The sequence below is a fragment of the Cornus florida genome, unplaced genomic scaffold, assembly GCF_030987335.1.
Source record: "Cornus florida cultivar Cherokee Brave unplaced genomic scaffold, ASM3098733v1 CherokeeBrave_3.0.0_Hap2_Chr06, whole genome shotgun sequence".
Classification (NCBI taxonomy): Eukaryota; Viridiplantae; Streptophyta; class Magnoliopsida; order Cornales; family Cornaceae; genus Cornus; species Cornus florida.
The window spans coordinates 61,102,479-61,130,182 of NW_026775576.1; the positions used below are offsets into that span (position 1 = coordinate 61,102,479).

General features: G+C 35.7%; 2 protein-coding genes across 4 annotated transcripts; one reads left to right on the forward strand and one right to left on the reverse strand.

The window, feature by feature from the left end:
• Positions 1–691: 691 nt before the first annotated feature.
• Positions 692–7,728, forward strand: LOC132311665 (putative wall-associated receptor kinase-like 16). The gene is made up of 8 exons (XM_059809688.1): positions 692–1,371; positions 2,147–2,716; positions 3,116–3,139; positions 3,233–3,676; positions 4,320–4,435; positions 5,627–5,887; positions 6,330–6,530; positions 7,359–7,728. The coding sequence occupies exons 1-8, from the start codon at positions 1,296–1,298 to the stop codon at positions 7,425–7,427; spliced, it is 1,761 nt and encodes a 586-aa protein (XP_059665671.1). The 5' UTR covers positions 692–1,295; the 3' UTR covers positions 7,428–7,728.
• Positions 7,729–8,436: 708 nt separating this feature from the next.
• On the reverse strand, positions 8,437–27,347 carry LOC132311666 (probable UDP-N-acetylglucosamine--peptide N-acetylglucosaminyltransferase SEC). 3 transcript variants are annotated; one of them, XM_059809689.1, is made up of 29 exons: positions 26,962–27,346; positions 21,590–21,732; positions 21,133–21,231; positions 20,971–21,021; positions 19,005–19,121; positions 18,487–18,543; positions 16,649–16,768; positions 16,360–16,422; positions 16,186–16,264; positions 15,048–15,157; positions 14,887–14,940; positions 14,711–14,778; positions 14,512–14,614; positions 14,143–14,345; positions 13,966–14,062; positions 12,784–12,855; positions 12,560–12,636; positions 12,355–12,471; positions 12,187–12,271; positions 11,909–12,076; positions 11,479–11,589; positions 11,315–11,401; positions 11,063–11,190; positions 10,890–10,972; positions 10,663–10,768; positions 10,383–10,529; positions 9,268–9,402; positions 8,789–8,909; positions 8,437–8,699 (listed from the first exon to the last, which is right to left on the reverse strand). In XM_059809689.1, exons 1-29 carry the CDS (start codon positions 27,119–27,121, stop codon positions 8,586–8,588), a joined length of 3,075 nt encoding a protein of 1,024 aa, XP_059665672.1. In that variant the 5' UTR covers positions 27,122–27,346; the 3' UTR covers positions 8,437–8,585. The 3 variants fall into 3 exon arrangements, with proteins under 3 accessions (XP_059665672.1, XP_059665673.1, XP_059665674.1); XM_059809690.1 differs by lacking the exon at positions 9,268–9,402 and having other exon boundaries at positions 26,962–27,344; XM_059809691.1 differs by lacking the exon at positions 8,437–8,699 and having other exon boundaries at positions 9,268–9,343; positions 26,962–27,347.
• Positions 27,348–27,704: the final 357 nt, after the last annotated feature.

The window sequence follows — 27,704 nt, forward strand, 5'->3', positions numbered from 1 at the left end:
TTAATAATGTCAACTCTCATCATGTGATGATGTAATCTTAATTCTTGATGGATTAATCCAAACTGTTTTAAGATATGTTAAACTACGCGTACCTCTAACTTTCAAAATAAAAAATAATAATAAAAAAATAATACTCTTGTGTCCGATCAAATGATTCAGACCTTAGTTCACAATGTTTGAAAAACTATGATTAACCTATCTTAGGGTTTGACATAATTATCCTAACGACCCCGAGGCATCTGTTAGAGATTATACATTCGTGAAGTGAATTAATCTTACTTGAACACGAATATACTCTCTCGAATAATTTTGATAATTCAAACCAATAATAGTAGTTGAAGGGTTTTTCTTTCTTGCAACTGTAGGGCTTTAGACTTAACTATTTTTCTTTTTTGATAACCGGATGTCCGGAGTTTTGTCCCGTCTAATCCACAATACAAGCACTCTCACAAACTGAGTGAAGTTCAAACTATGTCCGAAGACTATTTTAAACTTAACTTATGGGCTCAAAATTCATTTTCGCTCTCTCTTTTGGTGTTTCAACGATTTTAATTGGAGAAAACAAAAGGGGGAATAAACCAAATTTTTGAATCTTACATACAAAATTAGTAACTTGTAACACGAAACCATTCGCTCATTGGGGCTCGTTTGACAACCACAGTTGCTTTATGCTTTTACTTTGACCCGAAGCAGAAGTAATGTTTCAGTTTTTAGAGTGTATTCAACACTATTAGAAGCTTGTTTAGTAACGTAAATTTGTTACAAGATTTTTAGAAGCAAAAACATGAGAGTATGTTTGATAAAAAGTGTTAAAGTTTGAATGGTTAGTTAAAAATATTATTTTAAATTTTTTTTTTTTTTTTATAATAGTGTTTTGTGCTGAAGTAAACAAAAGCATCATTTTGATGCTTTCGATTTTTGCGTCAATTTTGGAAGCGCTTCAATACTATTCAAAAGCAGCAAATATTACATGACATGCTATTGTAGAATTGTTTCATTTAAGGCCCCTATTCAGTGGTATGAAATTGGAGTTTCATAATTAAAATTGAAAAAAAAAAAAAATTTGATTCATTCTGGAATTCTACCAATCTCCAGCTTAAATGAATTTTATTTTCTGAATAAAAGAAAAGTTGCACAATTTAACTCTCTCTTAACCAAAAAGTTTTGCCCGAGAAATCGAATCGAACCAATGGTTCAAAACTAAAACCCAAACCCAAAAACTGGAGCTTTTACCGGCAAAAAGGAGATGTAGACTCAGACGAATGCGCTGACGGAGAAGGCGAAACGATGGTTGAATGGGCCGACGGTCGTTGTCCGTTCTCGCTGTTGCTGTTGTTGGTTTTGAGCCTTTTTTCTTGTATTGCCTTCAAGGTATTTGATAAAATGTTAATCTCGATATTTCTCTCTCAATTTCATTAGTGTCCTTTTCTTCCTCCATTGCCGGCGGATGTGGTGGCGGTGCAGCGGAGTTGTTGGTGGTGGTGTATTGTGTGCTCTTTGCCTACATTACCAACGCTAGCATCCAACGCCTAAGAATTTCGTAACATTTTTAGTGTGGGCAAAATGGAACAGTTCATAGCTGCCATTATTATTTATTTTTTTCATATCAGATAATTTACCATTTAGTTTCAATGACCTTTTTATGTAAGGTGACAATGAAAATGAATCAGCTAAATAGAAGCCATTTCAATTTTTTTTGACCAACAAGAATGGCATAGTGCTTATTTGAGGATGCAGTTTGAGACGTTAAAAGGGTTTATAATTTGAGAACTCACTTGTGGTTGTGCATATAGTGTGGTACAAGAAAAGTTCTTTTTTGTCCTAGAGCTTTTAAGTGTACAAGCTTAATTTTGGCATAAGCTCAAATTCCGTACTTTTGAAATTATAGCTGCAAGTACAGCTAAAATTTATAGGAGGAATATATTTGTTCGGTTTTAAACGTTGAATCAGGTTATCAAACAACACCATTAACGTTTAACAACCACTACTACTAATTATTACGACTTTTACAAAAAAAAGTTAATAGTAAATCATTTGAAGGTGCAACAACATCAAACAAGCTATTAAACTACTTAATAAATGTTATCTAGAAGCAATTCTTCAAGTTTGTAGAAACTAACCAGTTCTGATTGATACATTATTGCAGCTTGTATGTTAAACTTCACTTCATTCCCATACCAACCGAGTGGTGAATGCATTGGATCCCAAGAAACGATCAACAAGTGGGGCAGCTTTCCCACAACCCTTTGCTGTCAAAATGCCCTCACTGTTCTGTCAAAGGCATTGGCACAGCAGGCAAGAATTGGGGATGGACACATCTTCTTAGATGAAGCTCACTGGAGAAACTGTAGCGGTTCCTTTACGCGACAGCACTCTGTTTCTGTGCAGTCATGTGGCTTCTATGATCTCTTCCATGGAAGCAGCAAATGCTCTAGCATTTCTTTGTCAAAATTTAAGCACAACCAAACCTATCAAGATGCCTCAAACGAGTGTAACCAATTAAAGTACTCTTCATTCGATGAGGCTTGCCGGGGTTGTGCTAATGCAGTAGTAAAAGAAACGGATGTTCTATTAAAGGAGTTCAAAGGAATTGGAAATGACAGAGAAAAAGGGATATGTGGCTTGGCAGTTGTTGTTTCTGTTGCTGCTGGGATATTGGATGATCACCCCTTACTAATGGATTTCTATAGTTGTTTATCTTCCTTGGATGTGTTGGGTAAGAACTGTTTTCAGATAACAAAATTTGAAACAAGTTTCCACTAGATATTGTCTATTCCCAAACCATTTTTTTTCCCCGACTATTCAAGCAAACGTACACACACCCACAATATTGCCCCGAGCAGGGCTCAAACACTCAAGCTCCCCTTTGTAGAGGAGAGATCATACTATCTGACTGATGCCCATTGGTCCCAGACCTTTTTTTTCACTTGCCAAATGGCTAAACAAAAGGTATGGCTATTAAACATGAAAAAATCCCTTAGTTTGCACCATGCTCTGTTACAAACAATTCCTCCGATTTTGGTTGTGGGATTGAAGTATCATCAAGTTCAGCTTTTTAATATTTATCCTATCTATGTTCCGAATTTTGACTCGGTTAATTTGTTTCTTCAAACAGAACCAGGATACATCAAAATAAAATGTAAGTCCTGCTTCATTTCTTTGTCCTCCTTCTAGATAAGCTAACTTGCATACATATTACAATGATGTGACCATATGTCATTTATCTTATCAGTTTCAGTTGCAAAAACAATATTGGCCAGTCTAGCTGCAAGCATTGGACTAATGCTGATTGTTCTACTGACAAAATGTGTAAAGAACAAACATGGGTCGGAATTTTTGGTAACGAAGAAAAGCACCAAGGTTGTGACATGGCCTGACCTCTATATATTTTCCAAGGCTGAGATTGAGAAAGCGATAAATTTTGTTAACGAAAGAGAGATTATCGGACGAGGAAATGCAGGTATTGTTTACAAAGGCATTCTTCCCAGTGGACAAGTTGTGGCCATCAAGGAGATAAGGAGCACTGTGTCTGATTCTTTCCTTGTGGAAGGTGAAACTCTTTCAAGAGTTCGACACCTGAATCTAGTGTCTCCCCTTGGTTACTGCATGGAAGAGGACTACATGTATTTAGTCTATGAATATTGTTCAGCGGGAAATCTAGCTCAACATCTACTAAGTAAGTTACTCCCTTTGATTAATTTAGTTTTTGTTTGGAGTTATTTGGTTAGCATTTTGGATGAAAATAAATCAATGCAACTTTGTTTTCAAATTAGAGTGAGAACCAGAACTTTAGAAGTACTAATAAACAAGAGGACAACCAATTTTTTTTTGAAGAAATTTGTTAAGTTATGATGTAAAAAAAGTTATATTGTACATCCATCAGTATCTTCTTGTATGTTCCATCTTTTAATGTGTATCATTCATGCCAAAAGTTGGTTCAGATTTCTAAAAACTGTTTTCAAGATTCCAGAAAACAGAATACTGTTTTCAGAGAACTATAACATACAATTCTCTAAAACCTGTCCTTTTTTTAAGGGGAGTTTTCAGAAAACAAATTACTCTAAACTCTTGATGCACGCAATCGTCTGCAAATCACATGGATCAATGAAACCCATGCCTCACCTTCGGTGAGACTCGAACCAAACCCAAAAACCTTACAGTCAAGCTGCCCGTGTAGGATAATATAATCCAATAACTGAATTGATAAAAGATGATTTTATTTTAGTATAAAATATTGAGAGGTAAAAGATTATGTATTCAAGTAAGTTAATCTCTTTTCTATCTAATAGACTGTGTATTGATTTTGTGTTGATGTTCAGGGAAGGACACTGTCTTAACATGGGAAAGAAGAGTTAAGATCCTAAGGGACTGTGCATGTGCCCTGAAGTATCTCCACAATTATATAGATGGCTCCATTGTTCACAGAGATATTAAGGTAATGAACATGCATAATATATACATATTGTGTATGTATTCTTTTAACTACTAATTTTATTGAACCATAACATCTCACTTAATGATTTATGCATTATTTTTCACAAGGCACTTGGAAATAATCCAGTAAGGTTTCTTGCTTTTCTACAATCCTATCTCTTTTGAACTAATATGGGACCTTTTTTTTGAGGATTTGAGAATGCCACAATCTTTATTGTGACACTCCATTTCTTTTAATAGTTGAATCCATCTCATATTTCCATATTTTGATTTCCAAGTTGGCTCTACATTGAGGCTATTAATTTTTTTTCATAGGTAGTTGAACAAGTGATGACTTGACGCGTTTCTAATCGTTGGATGTATGCTTTGCGATGATTGGATAGACAAACTGTTGGAGAGGAGACATGGATCATCTCCAATAGTTTTTCTCCAAGCATCTCCAAATTGACCAACATCCAATAGTTAGTTAGGAACATGCCTTGTCATCATTTTTGTTGGTATGAAGTTGTGCATGAAACCATACATAATGGGTAGTTGAACAAGTGATGACATGGCATGTTTCTAGCCGTTGGATGTTAGCTTGGAGAGAAAATCTATTGAAGAGGATCCATTTACATATATAATAAGACCCCATGTCGACAGGAATGCTCCATATTTTCCTAATCTTGTGTCCAACTAATTTTTAGTCAGAGATCTGAAAATTTTAGAAGACAATATGGCAATTACATTCAGGCAAAAAAAAAAAAAAAAAATGACATGGCAATTAAATTTAATAAGTAAAGGATAACAAAGAGTTATAACTACTAAAAAAGATGAAGGAGAAACTAGCTAAAAGGAAAAATCAGTTGATGATAAATGCATTGCTATATTTTTGCTATAATTTTTTCTTAACCGGAAATTATATTTGCTATTAGCTATTATTCCATCTAGAAAGATTGTAGTTAAAATGGAAATGAAACATTATTTTGTAAAAAATGTACAATTTTAGAAATAAATAGTAAAATTCAACATTGAAGAATCTTTTAGAATATTGATACTTTTAAAGATTCTAAAGGCTGTAACCTAGTGGTATTTTCTCGTCCTTCAAGAGGGTTCAAGTCTCCACAGGAGTAAAGTGCATGTGTGAGTTTCAAATAAAAAAGAAAAAATAAAAGGTAAAGTCCTTTAACAATGTTGCATATTTGGTTCATAGCTAACAAGCATCCTTCTGACTGAGAGCATGGAAGCGAAGCTGACTGGTTTTGGGTTGGCGAAGATGATGGGGATGGATGAGAATAAATTATTTACAGAGATCTGGGGAACCATAGGCTATTTGGATCCTGAATATATGGGCACTGCTATGCTCACTTGTGCCAGTGACATCTACAACTTTGGTATTGTTGCTCTACAACTTCTATCTGGACAAAAAGTATTTGAGCTTGATGTTGATGCCAGTGACCAACTGGCAAGAAAGGTACTTTTCGTAGGTTTGCATCTATGTATAAAATCTATTACATTGTTAGACTATATTCATATTACGCATATACCTAGCCCGCCAAACTTAGTACTTTATAACTAATATTTTAAAAATTCTATAAATTATTTGTAATACATTTCCAATTTTTTTTTTTAAAGCACTCGTACATGTACAAAAATGACCACTATGAAGCTCAAATCCTAATGTCTTTTATACGACATAGACAGAGCAATGCACGGATCGTTTTTAATAATAAGATCAGGAAAGTAATAAACAAGAAAAACAGCTCATTTCCAGTAGATGTGAGTATGCTAAGCTGTATTTGAGTGTCTGTGCACATATCGTTTTTAATAATAAAATCAGGAAAGTAAAAAATAAGAAAAACAGCTCATTTCCAGAAGTTGTGAGTATGCTAAGCTGTGTTTGAGTCTGTGTGCAGGCAAAGGATGTGACTCTTGGGAAACGTCCGCTAAGGGATATCCGAGACCGGCAGCTGAATGGAGACTTTAATGTTGTAGACTTTGGATGCATATTAGATATTGCAGTGCTGTGTGTTTCCAGATCAAGCGCAGATCGACCGACCATAGATGTGGTCTTCGAAGAGATGGAAGAGGCTTGGAACAACACCCTTGCTGATATGGTAATTGGTTCTGTTGCTTTATTCATTCATATAACATTTTGGCCACCATGCACCACATTCACATAAATACATATCGTTTTTGAGAAGTCTCACTTACTTCAAGAGTGGAACCAATCTTTAAGTCTGTAAGTGAGCCGAGCTTTTGACTGTTGGAGCTCTAACTCGAATATGAACTATAGTCGAGCTTAAAGCCTTAACTATGAATGTCTGACTAAATACAAGAGTTATGTTCATTAGTCTAATGACTTGCGTTATGAGTTATTAGGTTCAACTCATTTACTAGACCAGTTTAGAAAATGAGTCGATCTTTAAACGAGTCAGCCAAAACTATTCACGAATAACTCAATTCATTTGCAACATTATCTAGAATTACAATGCTACTCTAGCTGATAATTCAAACCTACAAAACTAGCCGGAGGGCTTTTATATTTATGTGTGTGTGTGTTTTAAGTGATAAACATGAGTCCCACTTAAAATATATCTGAGGGTAAATAAGCCTCCGGCTAGTGTGTAAGGTCTAACTTATCGGTTCAGATACCATTTTTCTACCCTGAAACCACCCTATATAATAAGGGTATTAGGGTTAGCCCATGACAGATTGTTGCCGTCTCTTAGTTGAACTCTCAAACAAGCTCGCACACATTGTTTTTTGGTAACTGAATTTTCACCCATTTCAAGAGTGAGCCACTCTCTATTTATGTGTATCAGATTAGTACATGACAAATTAAAGTGAAGCATAGGCTTTTATCACACACAGCAACTGTGTGGAAGCTATGAACTCATTTGAAACTTATTTTCTGTTTTGATATATATTCTGTTTGATTGCAGAGAGCAAAGAGGGCGATGAACTCATCAGAAACACCGCAGTCCAGATCATTCCAAATTATTGCACTGTGATATATATAAAGTTGGTGTTGTTTAGGAAATATATGTACTTCATAGCTATAGATTTAAAATAAAAAATAAAAAATATATTTGTATATATATTGACATAATGCTTCAAAGGACTTAAAAGAATAACATATAGAATGTTCAACGTGACAGTTGGACACAAAGAATATGCTGTGTTTTCCAAAACATTTTATTTTCTTGCGTAGGATAGATCTACTGTTCCAAATTGATTATGTTTTTTCATTACTTCATTACCCTTGTACATAGTTTGATTTATATAATCAATATGGATATTTTTTTATGAGGATGTGTACAGCACAATTTTGTGAATGTGTGGATGACCTGTCAATAAAAAATAATGAGAATAAAAAAATGAGTTGTTGATGGAAATCATATACACAGAATCAAAATATAATTCCAGAAATGTATTCCTTCGTATATATATTTTTTTATAAAGGTAATTTAGTTATGAAAAAAAGGACAAATTTCAGAATAAAACTCAATTTTTTTCACTTTTTAACGAAAAATAATGTTTGAAGAGTTTCTACAATAGTAGAGAGGTTAGTGCCAAATTGATAATTTAGGAGGATTATTTACAAATGTGAAAATTTTGAAGGTTTTTCTTATTATTATTGTTACTATTATTTTGAATTTTACCCAATATATTATTTTGAATTTTACATTAGAAAAATATATAAGAGCTTGGTTGCTCCTTGTCCTTCATTAGTACCTTTATTATTATTTTTTTTTGTTGCTCTTATATATTTTTCTTAATATATTGGTCATTTTCATTAAGAAAGTGAAAAGTACCCTTTCATGTAAAAACATATCACTAGAGATGAAACATAGTAATGTCGAAATTGATACACAAAATTAAGCATCATATCACTAATCCATTATCATAATTTGAGTGAAATCCTTAATTTTGCAACAAAGCAAGGATTTCCAGAGCATTCATTTCAAAAAAGAATTGCTCGTCACTTGCCTGAACTGAACTCCAGAAAAAGGAAAAAAATTAATAATAATAAAAACAGTTCTATTGAAGCAATATATTCATACACACATCACAATTCATCATTTGAGTAACTAACAAACCTCGCAAGTATAACATTGATACAAATTTCTCTTCCTTTTTATGTACAAACCAATCTCCTCTATTTCTTCCTATCTGTCATAAGGGAAGTCCGCGTCATTTTCGGTAACCTTGAAATGCTGGGGACACTGGCCTGAGCAATGAAGATTCCACATCTTGAAGTAAGCCCTGTCCAGATTCATCACCTGAAAATGTCGTACGAGCAAAATCATCAGCAATTCGGTCCTGTGTAGAAAGTACAAATTAAGTAGACATAAATGTTCTGTGAGTTTACCCAGCGTGTAGTGTCGAATAGGGGACAACTCAAACGGGCTGCCTTTAGTTTGCTTGTAAGAGCCTGGAGCTTTGGGCGATTCAGCGCCAAAGACACTGCCTTCTCTTCATATTCCTTCATACTGTTGGATAATAATAATGTGTCGGGAATAAGATTCATTTGACAATTTCATACTCAAAACTTCAATTGTACTGTGTCAAAGTGCCAGGCGTCGTAGAAGTACAACCATTGAAGACAATATAGGAAAAAGTTCGCAAAGAACATGGTGAGAAATCCACATCCTCAACTACGTGTCTAGGGCACAGGTAAATCGACATTATAAAGACCTTAAATGACCTAGTTTGATCTTGGAGATGCTCAAAAAAAAAAAAAAAAAAAAAAAATGAAGGATTTCAACACTACGTTAAAACTGAAAGTTTCCTGAAAAGTATAAAGCTTCAAAGGAAATATCAACCCATCGAGTAAGGTCCCATACTCACCCATCGAGTAAGGTCCCAAAGTATGGATCAAATGGTCGATCAATTGGTGGGATGACAGAGCTGAAGGTTTGAAATCCTGAAAGCATCATCGACACATCGATCAATCGAAGCTTATCCAATGGTGCTCCTGTGGAACTATATATTTGGAAACTCTCTTAAAACAGATTTATACAAGGATTCAACTTACCAAAACATATGAGTTGACTTATTTTGGCTACAAATATAAGATTATAGTCAGTCTAGGGTATGATTTTAAGCTTCTAATTATCTCTAGAGAGAATCCTCGTGAGAGAAATTTCTAATTATTCAATCTAGGGTTTTCTTGGTCACCACATATGCGATTGAGTATTCATCAAGGAGTAATTCATCAGCATATTGTCCGAAAGAACGCTCATACTCTGACCTATTCACCTCCCCTCTAGGTCTGAAAGAACACTCATACTCTGACCTATCAGAGCCATAGATGACGGTCCCTATACTTAACAATAGGTTATAGTTTCAAATCAAATTGAAAACAGAACACAGGTCTCTCTGTCAAATACAAGACAAAGTAATGCATAATCACAGAAAGAAGCACAGGGAGATTGCATATATAGCCTGCCAAAGTAACATGCTTTAGTTCTTCTTGTAATAAATAAAGCCTCTTGCAGCAGTGCAGCATAAAAGGCTAAACTTAAAAGACTCCTCGAGCCAGTTCAACGAAGAATATTTCATTGGGCACTCGAGCAGCTTATACACCAAAAAAAAATGTGGGTACTTAAAATTGATGGATCTTGCTTAAACAGCATTCAAGTGAGCAACACTCTTCTTATCATATAGGCATTTCTGTCAATGAATGTTTTGATAAAGCCAGGAAGTTCAATTGTCAAGAGTCCTACATGGGCTCTAATTCCACAAGGTTCCCATACAGCACTCTAAATTCTAATCATCTCCCACGCACAAAAAGTGAGGGATATAACTTGTCATGATCACCACCACAATTGCAAGGTGTGAAACCAACTCGTGTAAGGATCCTACCACGAGTACAGCTAAATCAAGTGTGCAGTAGCATGCTTGTGTATATAAGACTTCTCTCGATAAGTAAAATGTTTACCCATTAACAATCACATTTCTACCTGGTAACAATCATATCTTCCCCCACTCCAGTGGCAAGACATAGTGAGCCAGCAACTCTGGTAGCCATTTTCTCAAGGGGCAGTGTCACCATTGGTAAACCAGCCCATAGAATATCTGTTCCAGTGGTGTGCGCATTGCATAGAGGCCTGCCGAAGAAAAATCTCAACCATCATCATCCAAAAATCCGTGCAACAAAACTAACTCCCTGGTAATTATATATGAAAGGAAAAGGTTTCGAGTTCTTAGTGAAACAAATGAATGAACAGAAAATAAACTTACGTGTCCAAGAATAGATCAGCTAAAGCACTCCGTCTGATATGCTCACTTTTCATGGCAACATCTGTGAAAATAATTTGTTCTGTCTGTACCCCCCGTGCAAAAGCATCTGGACAAGATCAATAAAAAGAAGAAATAATAGATGACAGTAGAAATAAAAGGATGCTAAAAACCGATGACTGCTTTAGAAGCAGCTACCACGTATCAGATACTTAAGCAACTCTTCATACATGCACGAAGTCTCATTTCGCCTGCAGCCGGGAATCTGAGAAGCCAAATTGCACTATTGGGTACCCGTTTAAGTATATTGCACCTACAACAGATTAACATACAGAGTAATCATTGTGACAAATCAAAATGCAAACAATTTATCCTAACAGATTTAACATCATGCTGAAGCTACCAAGTATCGAGGATTTCAGGGTCCATCTTGTACAGCTGGTTGAAGCATGCAAAAATAAATTTATCTTCAGGCAGACCATAATCAGATCGCTTGTGATCGCAGTTCGGATCTAACACATCCAGATTTTTCTGAAATATAAAAATGACAGAAAAACAAAAATCACATTTCATGCACCTCAAACATAATTGCAAGCTATTAATAAATAGGAAAAGATTCCCTGATTCTATAGGTTCTAGTTCTAAAAATACAAACCTGTTTATAGTCATTTACAAAATAGCAGTGTGGAAGATGGACAAGCTTTTCAGAGTAAATATGCGCAGAATGCAAAGGTGAAACAAACTGAAACAAAAAAATTACATGTTAAAGAATGAAACAGAACTGAAGTCTCTAGGGTAATTATTTGAGTCAATCCACACCTCATCAGTGACCAAGTAATCTATGAAAGCTGCCCCAGTGGTCCCAGGGAACCCCATGTATGAAACCTGAATAGGTGCAGGCTTCATAGCAAATATTTCATTTCTGGCCCCCTGCATAACCACGACTGCCATTAACCCAGAGATCACAACATAAAGGTCACAAACGATTTCCAGAAAAAAGAGAGGTTCTTCATGACAACTGATAAACGTCAAAAACAGATATTGGGAACCAAGTGATGAGAAACATTAATTCAAAGCCAATGATAGCTTTAGAACTGTACCACGCAATTTTACTCAACCAAAATAATTTAACATATAAAAAAACTATGGAAGCCACATAATGTTAAACTGCTAGTTACTCAAAGTTACCATTCTGGCAGAGCTCCAGAAATATAATGGAAGATATAGAAAATTATCAGAGGACCTATACCTTGGTGTAACCATTAAGATTGACTAGGATCTGTATATTATTTTCATTTATCAATTTGGCAATCATATCTGCTGTCATGGCAGAGACATCTACAAAGTGCTCAGCTTCAGTCTGGATACGCTGCCTCCACTCAGTGCCATCATTCGGACTCAAAGCATAACAGAAAACCTACAAACACGACTTTCTTAGTTCCTGTTTGTAACTGCAGTATCAACACATGCAAGAAGAGCCTGACCCCACACTCTTGCATTGGGAACGAGCAAACACTCAACACAAACCTCAATATTTTCGTTGTTGTGCATGCCAAATACAGACCCCATAAGGTGTGACAAGGGGTGATTACCAAAGTCACTGCTAACATATCTGCAAGCGTAAAAAGAATTATAATCAGACACAGAAAGATAGAAATAAAACTATTTTATCTATAAATGGATCTCAAAACTTACCCAACCCTAAGTCTCTGATTTCCACCTTCACTCTTTATGGGTATTGGGGTGGGATGACTGAACGGAGGAAGTGCAAAACGGGATGCAATGAAGGAGCAGTGCTCTGCATATTTACAGCTACGAAAAAGAGAGGGCAGGAAACCTTGAATAAGAAGAATTGCTTCACTTTTGTACATGACATATTGGGCTAAAATAAAAATCTCACCTAATTTCAAGAGCAAGTACTGGATCAATCGGATATGCAATTGCATGAAAAGGTTGCACACTAGGAAGAACTGACATCTGAAATAAGAGTGCCAATGTAATTACAGCATTAATTGATGGTTAAAGTAAATAAGTCATAAAAGGTTGTTTGGTTGCAGAGGAAACAAAGAAGAAACGAAAAGCTTCCACATCTTATATTAGGTGAGAGAGAGAGAGAGACTAAACCTTAATCTGTCTCCTGATAATCCCTTCAACTTCAGTGAACAACTGCTCTCGTTTGTCCCAACTGCAGACACACTGGAATAGATATTTTGAATATATGAGCTGTTGCCAAGTGAACTTAAACCATATTTTTTTAAAACCAATCCATGCAAGCCTGTTTGGGTTTGGAGTCTATTTGTTCAACTCTTTGGACAGGGTTCGAGCTTTGGTATCTTGTTTGGCAAAGAACTTAAGCTTTTTACACGACAAATGCAAGAATATTCATTCAATAATACACTCTGATAATGATAACCACAAAGAACTTTCAAGTATATATTCACATCCAAACTGACATCGTATATCTGTTATCATGTTCAAGCACACAACAGAATGTAATGTGCAATATAAATAGATATAGATATTGGTTACAGCTCACAGAAGGGAAAGAGTAGTCACCTTTACTACTTGAGCTGTCAAAAGAGAGAACAATATCAACCCTCGGTTCGATCACAATTTGACACATAATATCTACCAATTTATTTGGGGGGGGGGGGGGGGGGGGGGGGGGGGGGGGGAAAGACTCCAACATCCAAGGTTGAACAACAATATGAGTCTCTCTACAAGAAGACATATTCAAACATTCTCATTGACCAGACCAGGCAATAATAGTTTTTGAACCTAATCCATCTAAGAGGACGACAAAAAAGTCAACCACCAGTAACGGTCGAACTGTCATTTATTTTACAATCATTTAGTTATAGAAGAATCTAAGGGGTCATAAATAACGGTATAAAAACCCAGGAACAAAGACCACGATTAAACTGGTTCAGTTGAAAGTGGGTCCAAATGTTCAACCAAGACCAATCTATATACTTCAATTATAATATTTAACCTATTAAATTTACATCCAACATAATTGAACTTATAATCGACATTGATTCAGGTCATCAGTGCCTAGGAGCCAAATCTCTACAGGCCTGGAGCCCACCAACGCCCAACTACCAACTAGGATACCTGACTGCAGGAGAATCAATCATAACCCCACACACGTGTTAAAAACTAATTTGTGGATAAGGATTAAAAAAAAAAATCATAATTTTAACCAACAGCACAACCTCATAAATATCTCCAATAGGTGCTTTCTAAGAACCACATACGAAGCATGAAAAACCCATTGCCATTTGAATTTATTGTATTTGACAATACCTGTAGTGTGTGCAGAAGGTTACACGTTGCTTCAGGAAAGTCAGGGCGTAAAAGCAATGCCTGTGTATAACTTTTTATAGCCACCTCCACATGTCCACTGCAAATAATTGAAATCCCATAATTATTAGTGAAATGTTACTAAACACAAACAGCCATAGTAGTACAAGTAAATTGTACCTGTCTTTATAAGCTGAAGCGAGATTGGCATGTGCTTCAGCCATTGTTGGCCGGATGGTAATTGCACGTACGTAGTCCTGAATTGCCTCACTTACTCTACCAATCTCTTTGAGGGTGTTTCCCCGATTGACAAGCCCATCAGCTGCCAATGGATCGATGCGGAGAACTTCATTATAGCAAGTTATGGCATCAGCATAGTTTCCCTGGCACGAGAACAAGAACCATGGCCAAAGTGCCCAGGAGAAATATATTAAGGATGTCCAGAATTCCAAGAAAGGACAGAGCACAGTAGTATCTCTTTTTTGTATTGCTGAATGTATTGAAAGTCAAATGCCTAATGAAAAAGTGATGAGATCAAGCTGCATGAACCTGCTGTTTATAAATTAATGCTAGATTGCTGAAAGGAGCAGACAACCCTGTTGTCACGGCAAATGTTGCCTTGTAATATGTAGCAGCAGCAGTCATCATATTCCTGCATGTTCTCTCGTAAGCATGCCATATAAGCACCAGAAATTCATTGCTACTCACATTAATCAAAATATTTGACCAATAAATTATTATATCATACCATTCCATATAAATGTTCCCAAGGTTAGTAAGTGCTTGCGGGTGGTTTGGTTGTAATGAAAGACATTGCTTCAGGCAGTAACAAAAAAACTTGTTACTTAATATTTGAGAATTCAAAAGGTAAGCAAACCATGATGAACTAAAATCGAAGGAACAGAATGACAAATGATAACCTACATGATAGCATTGGATTGCTTCATCTACTCTGCCCGCATCTTTCAGTGCATTACCCTTCCAGTAGCAACATATAAACCCAATTTCAAGTAAGCAAGATAGTAGTCCCCAATCCAAGAAAAAATCAATTATCAAGTCATCTATCATAAATGAAGAGCACGAACCAAATTATTGTATGCCTCCAAAAATCTGGGATCACATGAAATGGCTTGCTTGTAATGGAGGATGGCCGAATCCATCTGGCCTTGCTCATAATATATACTCGCTAAACTACCTGCACGATATGATATTATAACAATGTATAACAATATTGAACATAATGCAATATCTTCCTTTTCTTTTTCTTTTTTCTTTTTTTCCCATCCTGAAAGTGAAAGGAAAGACACACATGCCCACTATTGTCCAAACGGGGACTTGAACCCTTAACCTCCCATGTGGCAGGAGGAGGAGATACACTTGGGCTATGCCCTTGGTGGTATATTGCAATGTCATGTCATGCATATCCTCTATACTTAAAATAGGGAGAAATAAATGAAAAAGAAGCAAAGCAGTTGATTAGCTAAAACTTAGAAACAATTAATAACGAGTTACACATCATTACTATTCATGTATAGCAGAAACCTGTAACTGGTCCCATCGCCTTTAGACAGCCATTAATAATCAATTGCATCCACTTAGGCACACAGCAAATATGTAACCTGCTCTATCACCTTTAAACAATCATTTATAATCAATTGCATCCGCTTAGGCCCAAATTCAACCTTACAAAACTCTGCTACTACTAGGGATGAGAATTTCACGAAACATATATATTAGTAGATTCGTTCAGAAATGAAATGACTGTACAATAGAATCGAAAAGATAACAAGTCGATGTTTTTTTTTTTTTTTTTTTTTAATTTAAAATAGGGTGTGTGTGTGTGTGTTGGGGTGGGGTGGGGGAGGAGTTTTAAATCCCTCTTATAAGTATATAACTGCAAAAACAGAAACAGAAGTAAATTACTGGATACACATTAATTTTACAATCCTATCTACCATCCTTTATGCCATGACAAGATATTCGAAACAAATGAGCCTCAATAATGGTTGGCATTGCCATAAGAACCAACCAGTGGAGTGAAACAGGAAAACTACTTTACCATGTAACATCCTGGAGATCAATAAGACAGGCAAGTAATGAATGGGGGATGCATGTTCAAAATTCACAAAACCATTAATAACTAAGAAGGCAACACAGGACATTAACATCGTCATATTTCAAGTAAGCAAGGTCCAGGATTAGCTGCAACACAAGAACACTCACCAAAAGCCATTGCGTAGTCTGGCCGAGTCTCAAGAGCACGCTGATAACAAACAATAGCCTCTTGAGGCATTCCTGAAGCCTGGAAAAGGCAAAACAAATACCCTGTTTTTCTCAGAAACCAGTCTAGGCTTTTGAACTATCTCAACGTCACTGGCACAAGGCCTGACAGCTTACCTTATAAGCATTCCCAAGGTTTAGGTAAGCATCAGGAAATGTGGGTTTAAGTTTTACTGCTTCCTGAAGAAGAGATACAATCGAATAAAAAAGAGAGACAAAAAGAAATATTCAAAAAAATGAATAATTTAATGATATAAAAAGCATTTTACAAAACATCTATAAAGAAAGAGACAACCAAAACTCCTCCTATATTGCTGCATAAAGCTAACAAATCAAATATGATGGCACAACACAACCAAATGAAATTTGATCAAAAATTATGATAACATAACCTAGTGCCCCATACCTTATAATATTGAAGGGCTCTGTTAAGATCACCGGACTCCATGAAAAGACCAGCAATGTTTGACCATGCAATAGCAAAAGTTGGTTGTATATGTAAAGCCTCGAGGTAGCAACTGTAAGCCTGCACAAAATGTAAGATGCTGACAATTTGGAGTCTCGGACATGGAAGTTACAACAAGACCAACCATCATCTCAGCCCTGGCTTGTAGCTAACAACGTGATGTCTGTATCAAACTGTGATCCATAGAACTGTGATTCAGACACAGTTCCACACATGAATTACTTCCATCAGTAACTTTATGGGCAAAAGGAAAACGCATAGTACAAAGATGTAAATCTAGATAGAGTCCCTTACAGAATTCTAGATCCACCTGTTATCACTAAAACAACTTATAGGTCAGACGGGGAAAGAAACTTGAGGCCATGTTATTAGTTTAAGCATCCTGAAAACTAGGCCACCAGATAAAGTCATTATTTTATTATATTATAGATCTAGGAGATGTAAGAACCAAGGAATGTCTTCTCCTAACCATGTATCCTCTCACGTTTTTAAGTTGCGGACATGAATGCAATTGTAATGGACGCGGGGTGTGTAACGGCATTACATAATGGTATCGGGAACCGAGGTCATGAAATTTTCTAAATTTTGCACACCATCAGATACTTTGCTGACTTGACCAACTCTAAAGAGAATTGGTTAAGACTCTAGAGACTTGGAAGGAGGGGCGGAGCCAGTGTGTGCCCGGGGGGGCACATGCCCCCCTGGCCTAGCTTGGCCTGGCCCCGCCCACTACTATATATAGTTATTTTTTATTAAAAAAAAAGTTTATATGAAATTTTCTATATAATGCCCCCCTAAAACTGTAAATTTTTAAATTTTTTTTTTTTTCCTTTTCTTTTTTATTCTTCAAATTCCTCTGATTTCCTAAAAAAAAAGTTAAATTTCTCTTCTTAAATCAAGCTCTAATTTTTTTCCTTTCAAAGTTCTCATTTTCTTCTCTTTTTCCTACTACTTAAAAATTTTCTTTTTGCACTTACGTATGATATATGTAGTATGTAATTTTTTCAATGAAAATATTACTAAACGATATTTTAGTTCTTATACTTCTTTTACTACTCATTCATCTACCATATTGTTTTGCATTGATTTTTTTTTTTTCCTTTTTTTTTTTTTTTTTTTTTCTTTTTGCTTTGCTCCTTGATTTGAACAATTGATATTTGTCATGTTGGTGTTTTTTTGTTTTTTATACTGCACCCCCCCTAAATTGAAATCCTGGCTCCACCCCTGCTTGGAAGAGACTAGACTAACTCGGAAGAGACTCAACAAATTCGACCTATTCCAGTTCCCACTGATATATCCATATCAAAGGACTACGTCGAGTCTATTAGGACTTGGCCAATACACAGACTCAACTGAGTCTCAAAACCATTTCCTCCCTCACACTTCTAACGATTTTCTCTTGACCTCACGGATGACACAATAATTTTATCCCTGAAGGGATACAAGAGTTGTCCACATTACAAAATTCTAGATTAGTCACTATAAAACATTAATTTTTTTTTGATAAGTCAGTCACTATAATACATTAATAACTGGAGAAGACAGCAACATCAATTCATTATCTCAAAGATAATAAATTCCAAGCCAAAGTATCCACATTCTCCTTTCTTCTTATTTTTCATTTTTCCTTTTTTTTTTTTTTTTTTTGGGGGGGGGGGGGGGGGGGGTGTGGGGTGGGGTTGCGGGGGTTTGTTCCAACATATAAGGAAGTTGGTTAATCTATCAAAAAGCAAATTGAAAATTTAACAATGAACAACATTTTGCATGTTGGGACTTACTTCTTGGACCAAGCCTTGTGTTTTCATCAAATTCCCAAGGTTGCTATGAGCATCAACCTATGCCAATCAATAAATGAATTCAATAATAAAAGCTCGTAAAAACCAGAAAATTCTGGTGCTCTATTCAGTTGCCAAGAATAAAAAGAAGGAAATTAACAAAATAAAACAAAAGATTAGGATTCTTAATATTGTGAGCATCTTTGGTTCAATTCTCATATAGCAGATTCCAAAAACTCTGAAAAAATAAAAAATAATAATAATCTTAGAGAACTACAAAAGATGGTTATCTTAAATCAGGCCTTTTTTGAACTCAGTTTTTGGATTTTAAGAAAATGGCCAACCCAGAGATTTTTAAAACTGTTTTCTGTTTTCTAGTTCTCTGAGAACAGATAATTGTTCTTAGAAATTTGAACCAAGCAGGTCCATTGTCTCTAAACCATCTTTCTTTTTTCTCTATCTTGCAGACCACCACTCAAAGCATGAAAGAAAGGGGTAATGGAAAGGAAAATATGATATACCAAAAGAGGATTTAATAAAAGCGCCTGACGACAACATTGGGCTGCCTCATTAAGTCTTCCTTTTCTCATATATGCACTGGCTAAGTTTGACCAAGCATCACAGAAATTTGGTCGAAGCTACAGTAAGAGATGAGCCAACAAATGAAGTTAGTGCAACCATAGAGATAAAAAAATAAAAATAAAATAAAAAAAAGTTGATACAATAGAAGTCACAAAAGAAGGCCAATACAAATATACAGCAGTATGATAAAAAGAAACTATATTAGTCACATTAAGCAACAACATACAGACGTATATCATTTGTGATCAATAAATAACAACAATATAACTTGAAAAGTATAAGAATAAATCTCTCCACCTGACTGTAGATATATATGAATTAGAAGATTAGCAACGCGCCAATCCCCGGAACAATTACGGCCTTAGAAACCAGAGACAATTAAATAATTAAAAAGGAAACTTGTAAGGGATGGTCATACTTATTGGAAGTAGACCATGCCAGCTGCTTGAACAAGTGAAAGAGTAAATCGGCAGTCCAGATAAGAAGTTGAACTGAAGGTTCTATACATCAAATGCTTCAAACTCGTGTCAGAGACATAGTATTGAAGGGAAAACTCTAGCCATCTGCAACTTCTAGTACATTTTTGAAACCTATTCAACTTTTTCAAGAATCAATTCTAATACTATGCAAACAGATGCCTGGTTGATCACCCTCTGAAACTGACTTTTTCACAATTAAATTCAATTGACTGAACAAAACATATGATCTGTGTTTCTTTGCCAACATGATCATATATAAATATACATTTTACATATAATCGATAAAAGGTGCCTAATAAAAAACAACCCAAGTTAATTTTATATATATATATTTTGCTTCAATTTATAAATTATACCTAAAGATAATTAATGAAATGAAATTGTTTTTTTAGTAGAATATATAAGGAAAAATACATAACTTTATTCGTTTCTAGTTTCCTCGTAATCACTTCATGCCTTCTTTTATTTTAGATGTAGGGTTGAGTTTCCAAAAGATGAATACTATATGGGGAATGGAGGTTTACCACCCTCCTCAACTGGGTCCAGACTTTTCCGCCTAATGAGCTTCACTGCATGCCTTCCAGGGGTGCAGCTAGATTCTTCCTTCTTCGGGAAAATGAAAGCACTGTGGTTATGCTATTTTGTTTTGGTTTTGACATACTTTGAAACACATAGAGATATGATTTGCACTAGCTGATATTGTCATCCATGTGGCAACTTGGTATACAACAACAGGATCCATCTCCAAACGTATTTGGGAGTAGTTCAAGTAAGGAATTAAATCCTCATTGTACTTAGTATACTAAGTTACTAATTAGTTAAAAGGAAATAACTATTATTCTTGGGTACCACTATGACCTTAGTAATCAATGAGGGTATATATTGCGAGGGAACCACTTATATTTTCAAGATAGCATGTAAGTTGGTTATGCACATAGAAACTACTACACTCATCAGATCATGGAATGACTTCTAGGGAAAAAGGAGAAAAGAAAAAAGAAAGATCCAAGATGCTAGACATTCTCATGGAATTACTTCTAGGAAAAAAGGAGAAAAGAAAAAGAAATTTCCAAGATGCTGGACATTCATGGACTACCCCATTTATTTTCCTACTGAAAATTCTAGTCATCAGAATCTCTCTTACAAATACTACCCTGTCAAAAGGATAAAAGGAGAAAAGAAAAAGATAATTCCAAGATGCTGGACTTTCTTGGACAATATCCCAATTATTTTCCTACTAAAAAATGTAGTCGTTGGAATCTCTCTTGACAAATATCTTGTCGAATATAATTATTTCTAGTTAACAATCAACAGTCATATTTTTATTTATCTAACAACAGCCACCAGATACCAACTCTCTATAATCAGTGACATCATAGGCAGTTATTAATAATTCAACAGAAAAGATATACAAGTATATGTGAACCTCAATGGCAATCAAATAGTAGCGAATTGCAAGATCAATATTGCCTTTCTCCTGTAAACAAAAGGAAAACGCATCTCCGTCAGCTCCAGTTTAACCACCCATTTTTAATTATTATTTTTTTGTTCTTTAGCCAAAACCACAAAAATAAATTGCAGTAGTTACCTTCCAAGCATTTGCCATGTTTCCAAAGCATTCAGCAAAATTTGGCTCTATTCTTAGAGCTTCCTCATTTTTGGCAATGCACATATCAAAATCATGCAGCTGCAAAAGCACAAAAAAAAGTGGTCAAAGTTGGAGACATTTTGAATCCAAAAAAATACTAAATTATTAACTGGGGTACAGAGTGAAAATTTATAATGTAGTCCACATTGCTCATTAAAGGAGCATTGCGCCTTGAGAGATGCTTTTACTGGTTGTGGATTCAGTTAAATATTTTTTCATTTTTTATTGTACTTTTTCTTTCTCAATATAAAAAATAATAGGTAGTAATCTATATGATAAAAGTTGAGGGAAAAAAGACTACCAATATAGTCCACAAGATCAAGCAGCATGTGAAAACAAGAGAATAAGGATGCTACAAGATACAATATATAATATTTAAATTAGAACAAAAACTAACCTGATAATAAATTGCACCAAGAAGAAGAAGATTATCAGTTCTAAGCGGGTTTTTCTTATAAACGGCATTGCTGCAATCTAGTGCTTGTTTGTAATTGCCAGCCTTGTACATCTGATGTGCAAGCCCCAAATGGACATCTTCTTCTACAAAATCACAAAATTATGTCATCAGAATCATCAGATATCTCTGAAACCTTCAATAGTATCTGTCATCAGAAATCAAACTATTGCTAGTACTAGGTCAAATTGCAAAAAAAAAAAATATAAAAAAAATAAATAAAAAGAAGAACCCTCAAACTATCAACTTTTTTGCAAATATCTCCCTAAAATGGCAAGAAACCCCTGAATTATAAAAAAGTTGCATATGAGGACACCACACTAAAACACTGTAACCTGCAATGTCGAATTACCAAGATAGCTGCTAGTTGTAACGTTGTTCAGTAAATTATCTTTACTCGTCTCCACATGTCCAAAATTTTAGAAAGAAAGAGGACCCACCATTCTTCAGTTAGATCCAACTCGTACTACTTTTTGCTACTTCTACAGCATCTATAAACCATTATTGTGTATCATATATGTATACAAATATGTTATGCATTCTGTACTTGGAAAAATTAAGTAGACGGGTAGCTACATTTTTTTTTTATAAGTAAAATTTCATTAAAGGCACTCAAAAGGGGAGCGCTCCCAAAGAACAAGAAGCTGCCTAAACAGCGACACTATAGCTTTAAGCTATCCACAAAATCCAAAAGACTATCTATAGATATACAATTTCACCCATTAACCCAAGTAGACGGGTAGCTACTTGGACCCATAGACGCGCTCGTTCTCTCTCTCTCTCTCTTTCTCTCTCGGGTTTTTTTTTTTTTTTTTTTAAGTTCGGAGAAGATGACCTAAGTGCTAGTAGATCTTTCAGATCCATCTTCATCTTCCTGAATTTCTCTCTCTAGCTAAAAATCCTTATTTCTTTCTCTCATTTTCCTTTGTATGAACTATTAACCAAATCTGAAAAACATGTACTGGATAGTGATTTAATCTGTGTTTTGTGATTTTCACGTATAGGGCATCTGATTGATGTTGTTGAATCATTTTTATGTCCTGGTTCTATATGCAGTGGCAGGAACGGTCCATCCAAAAAGAAATAAACTTATTTTTCTCATCATGCTCCGGTGTGATAGCAAAAACTCCACCATCTACCAAATATAGTAGAGTACAGAAATTAGATTAAATGATTCAAACGATTATTAAAAAAGGGATAAATGGGTAGTATTGTCAGAAGAGTACAAGAAAATGTCATGAGCAATGCACACGACTATCTTATTCATCTGTTTCTTAATGGTGGACTGATGTCAGGTGACTGATTGCAACATTTTCAGCGAGTTTAAGCCGTTTTTTTTCTAAATTGATAGTTAAAGGGAGGTTTTATTTTTTTATTTTTTATTTTTTAATTTTTTTTTAGTTTACCCTTGGTACTATTTCTACAAGAATGTACAAAGACAACCATTAAGTTCGTCAGCTAGAAAAAGTGACATAGTCCACATTGAGGGTAATACTAGGAGAAGAGAAGTTGAGGATAGTACTGGGAGAAGAGGAGAACAAAGTTAACTTTGGTAGGGTTAGTAAAGAAAGATATAATAGCAAGTGGATTCATGACGACTATGGCCTTACAAGGAGCGGAATGGAAGCATGGGATTCATATAGCCGACCCCAAGTCATTGGGAAAAGGCTTCGTTGTTGTTGTAATTGTAGCATTAGAATAAAATGCATGAGGAACTATTTACATATAAAAATAGAAAGTCCAAAAATTCAATAAATCATGCCCCTATGATTTCTCTATGCATGAAGTTACTGTTGAGAAATAAAGGATTGACTTATCCCAAAAGAAAAAAAATTGAAATAAAGGGTCTCTATTATATGTATTATATATAAAAGATTCCAATTTAACCATTTGGATTAATAGTCTAAACCCAAAAAACTATGAATAAATTGCATATTATCTTCATCCTAGGGGCTTCATGCAAATTATTTATAATCCAGGAGTTTGTGCAATTAACCTTAAAATAAATTTAGTATTAATTTTCAAATCGCAAAAACAGTTAGGCTGTTGGTCTTATTTGCAAACTTTCAATATTCTATCCCAACAGTAGCATGCAAATTGTTCATATTTCATGGGTTTTTTATGCATCCAATTGGGAAGATCAATTTGACAGCTTTCATTTTTAAAACCAACAATAAGTTAAAAACCGTAAAAGCCGTGGGCCTGTTTGGTTTAGTTTTCCGAATATAGTTCTCAAAAACACTGTAAAGGTTCTTTACTAGAGCAGAAATAAAATATGATGAATGGAGATACCAAGCACAAGTGGAGGACCCATAAAGCCTGAAAACAAAGAGACAAAACAAAAGGGATTAAAGGTGAAGGTAGGAATGTCAGTGCCAGTGACAGAGAATAAATGAGCTTCAGTTATGGTGATTCTAGATTGCTCAATGACACCCATATTTATAGTCTGTGGTTCCTTATAATACCCGAAAGTAAGAGGCTCACTCAAGGTATTACCTAAAGCCTAGGATTCTAAGTCATGATTACCTTAGTTGTCTTCTGTCAACCATTAAGTTGAATCCTTCGCCGATTTTGCCCGGGTTGGTAGCAACACATTAAATGGTTAATGCAATATTAAGGGCCTGTTTAGTAACGTTTTTACTTTCTGATTTTTACTGTCAATTCCTGAAAAGAGAAAGTAAAAGTAAAAATTATGTTTATTAACATATTTTTACTTTTTTACTTTCAGGAAGTACTTTCACATTTTGGGAAAGAAAAAGAAAGCATAGATTCTTCACTTTCTTGTTTTCTCCACTGTAGCGGAGGAATTACTTCCGCTACTGTAGCGGAACTTAAAAAGACGCTGTGTTCGGCTCGTTTATAACAATACCCACTGTTTGTCTCTCCCAAGTACCACACAACGATGGCCACCAGATGCACAACTCCGACAAGGACGATTCGCCGATTGGCATCGCCGGCAACACCATATCGGCGATGAAGGGACTTAGGTAAGTTATGCTTTCCTCAAATCTGAATTTTTTTTCTCTCTCTCATCCTTAGGACAAAATCCCCTCTCTTCCTCCCTCTGTTTTCGGCAATGAAGGGACTTAGGTCTTGTGGGGTGAGATGAGAGAGAGAGACGAAGAGGAGGGTGATGAGAGAGACTGAGATGGGGTTGGGGTGAGGTGGGTTTGTGGATGAGTGGGGTTGAGTGGGTGTTTGGTTGGGGTTATTGGGTCTGGTTCTTTGGAAAATTTTGTTTTGCAGAGTGATGATCTATAGAGAGAGAACATGATTCTTCATATATATATATATATATACATACACACATATACGTAGCTTATGCTCAAATCATTCTTTGATGTATTGCTAGCGTTTAGCTATAGTCCTAGGGCTCCCTCTAGCTGCAGCAAGGCCGCTGCCAATTTGCCATTCATGCTTGTTTTGGATAATTCATTTCCCGGTAATCTAATCTTTCTAACATGCCTTCGTCAACAAATTTTCTCAATTTTGCTATAAAATTTGCATCAACACTTATTTTTTGGTTCTCTCTGATCTTTATAGATAAACGTAATGCAACTTCTGGATGTGGCACTCTCTAGCTGTTGGTATATTAACTCTGTTAATCATCTTTGACTTCATCAGTTTCTGCTCTCAACTGATGCCCAGGCTCAATTTGCATCCTATCCACAGTGAGCATATACCTGTTCTCAATGATAATTGTAAGAACCATATGCATTCACTTCTAAGTTTTTGGATGGCGAAGACTTCAATTGGGGGGTGATTTAGGGTGGTCTGGACCTTGATGGTTCGACCGGTGGAGTAGTGGTGGTGGAGAGTGGTGGGGAGAGAGAGGAACCAGGTTTTGGGGTCTTGTGGGGTGAGATGAGAGAGAGAGACGAAGAGGAGGGTGATGAGAGAGACTGAGATGGGGTTGGGGTGAGGTGGGTTTGTGGATGAGATGGGGTTGGGGTGAAATAGAAAGCAAAATCAAAATTATAATTATATTAAACTTACTTTCTAATTTTTTACTTTGAAAATATTGAAAGCATAAAAAATTAGTAAACATAATTTTACTTTATATTTCAATTTTAGAAATGAAAAGTATGATTTTACTTTTGAAGAAAGCAAAAGTAAGAAAGTGAAAGCGTTAGTAAACGGGCCCTAAATGCATTCAACTGTTTAACAACAGTGTTGCATATTAAATAGTGAAGACGTAGCATTAAATGTGATCGTGTGTTTCCATCATGGCACGTGCTCATCGTCCCTTAGGTCAAGCCAACGTCCGAGAGACTCAGGCATCTTCTGGCTTCTCATCACCCAATCAAAGATCCTTCTAAGTGTCCCATGGATAACTGTAATCATGTGAGGTGTCCTACCTACGTTCCTCTTCACGTTTGTCAGTCCTGCCTCAAGGGTTGCTCATCAAGGTTTCGGATATCCTAAGAGAGCGTCTTAGTATGGAGAGGCGTCTTCTTCAAGCTCGGAATGACCCATCGTAATGCCAATGCTTTGGACTCGAGGATAGCATTTTCAAGGTTTGGGGTGACCTGAATTTTGGGATGTTCTAACATGGCGTCGGTTTTGGACTCGATGGTTGTCTCCTCAAGGTTTGGGATGACCTAGCGTGGCATCAGGATTTTGGGACTTGAGGGTTGCTTTCTGAAGGTTTTGGGGACCTGACGTGGCACCAAGGTCTTGGACTTGAGCATTGCTTCCTCAAGGTTTGGAGTGTCCTGACATGGCGCCAGGACTGTGGACTCCAAGATTACTTCTTCAAGGTTTGGAGTGACCTTACCTGGCATAAGGTTTTTGGCCAGGTAAGCAGTATGGGTTTGACTCTACAACTTATGGGTTTGACTCCCACACATGGGGGAAAATGTTCTCAGAAAACAGGCTTTTTTTACTCAGTTTTCAGAAAACGATTAACCAAACAAATTTTTGCACTGTTTTCTTATTAATTTTTAGTTTTTTAAAATGTTCTCCGATAACTAAACCAAACAGGTTCCATATCCAAAAGGAAATTTTCTTAAGGGCTTGTTTTTTCAGTTTTTTTAAAGTTTTTGGATTTCTTGAAAACTGCTTTCTAGTGGCAAACCAAGCAGGCCCAAACTGACTGGTTTTTATTCATTATAGTGCATAATATTTTCCCATCCACAAAATCAGTAAAACCCAAAACTTTAAAGGGAATAACTGATCAAAACACCATAGATGAAGATGATTGTGCGATCAATCACCGCAGCAGCACCACAACCAAAAACTAAACAAAACCCTAGAAAATTAAAAACTTAAATGCATATATAGATGTGTATATGATGGAAAAAAATTAGAATCACCTTCAATAGAATCAGGAGGGGCATTGATGAAAGGTTTGAATTTGGACGAGGAGTCCAAGTTCAAATCGAGAGATTCATCGACAGCGTTGAAGGAAAGCTGCGACTGATTCTGCAGCTGCAGAAGATCGAAATTGCGAGCATCGCTCTGCAACGAAAGCATCTTCGAAACCCTCAGATTGAAAGAATCAAAAACACAGTGGGATCACCACTCGTCAAACCCCCTCTATATATATATGTGTGTGTAATTAGACGATGGATGAAGAATATTGTTCAGTTAATAAAATTAACAGTTTGAAGATTTTTTCTTGTAACGTTTCTTCTTCGGGGACTTCTATGAAGGAAAGGGATGAGGACTGACAAAGCGTCTAGATTCTGACATCTGTCGACGCGTGTCGCGGATATATGTCTTTTTTAAGGAGAAAAGCTGCGTTCCAACGACAAATACAATGTATCTTATCTGTCGTCTTTGTCCACTTGTCATATATATAGGGTCCGTTTGACAACAGAAAATGTTTTGCAGTGTTATTTTCATTCGAAATAGATTTTTTTTTTTTTTTTTGGATTGTGAAGGATGTTGAAGGGTAATTATGTTTGATAATGTAAAATTTGTTATAAATTTTTAAAATAAAAATATTAAAATATATTTGATTAGAATGTATTATAAATTTGAAAAATGAAATGAGTAATTAGAAAAGATTTTATATTTATATATATATTGTTTATTGCTTGTAATACAGTGCAGG

Excerpts from the sequence above, each read along its gene's own strand:
- LOC132311666 (XM_059809689.1), bottom strand. The coding sequence starts at position 27,121 with ATGCTTTCGTTGCAGAGCGATGCTCGCAATTTCGATCTTCTGCAGCTG. Across the intron at positions 21,232-21,589 it reads TTGGTGCAATTTATTATCAG|CTGCATGATTTTGATATGTG; the intron begins GTTAGTTTTTGT and ends GTGCTTTTGCAG. Across the intron at positions 16,423-16,648 it reads GAGCCCTTCAATATTATAAG|GAAGCAGTAAAACTTAAACC; the intron begins GTATGGGGCACT and ends TCTCTTCTTCAG.
- LOC132311665 (XM_059809688.1), top strand. The coding sequence starts at position 1,296 with ATGGGCCGACGGTCGTTGTCCGTTCTCGCTGTTGCTGTTGTTGGTTTT. Across the intron at positions 1,372-2,146 it reads TTTCTTGTATTGCCTTCAAG|CTTGTATGTTAAACTTCACT; the intron begins GTATTTGATAAA and ends ACATTATTGCAG. Across the intron at positions 2,717-3,115 it reads ATCTTCCTTGGATGTGTTGG|AACCAGGATACATCAAAATA; the intron begins GTAAGAACTGTT and ends TTCTTCAAACAG.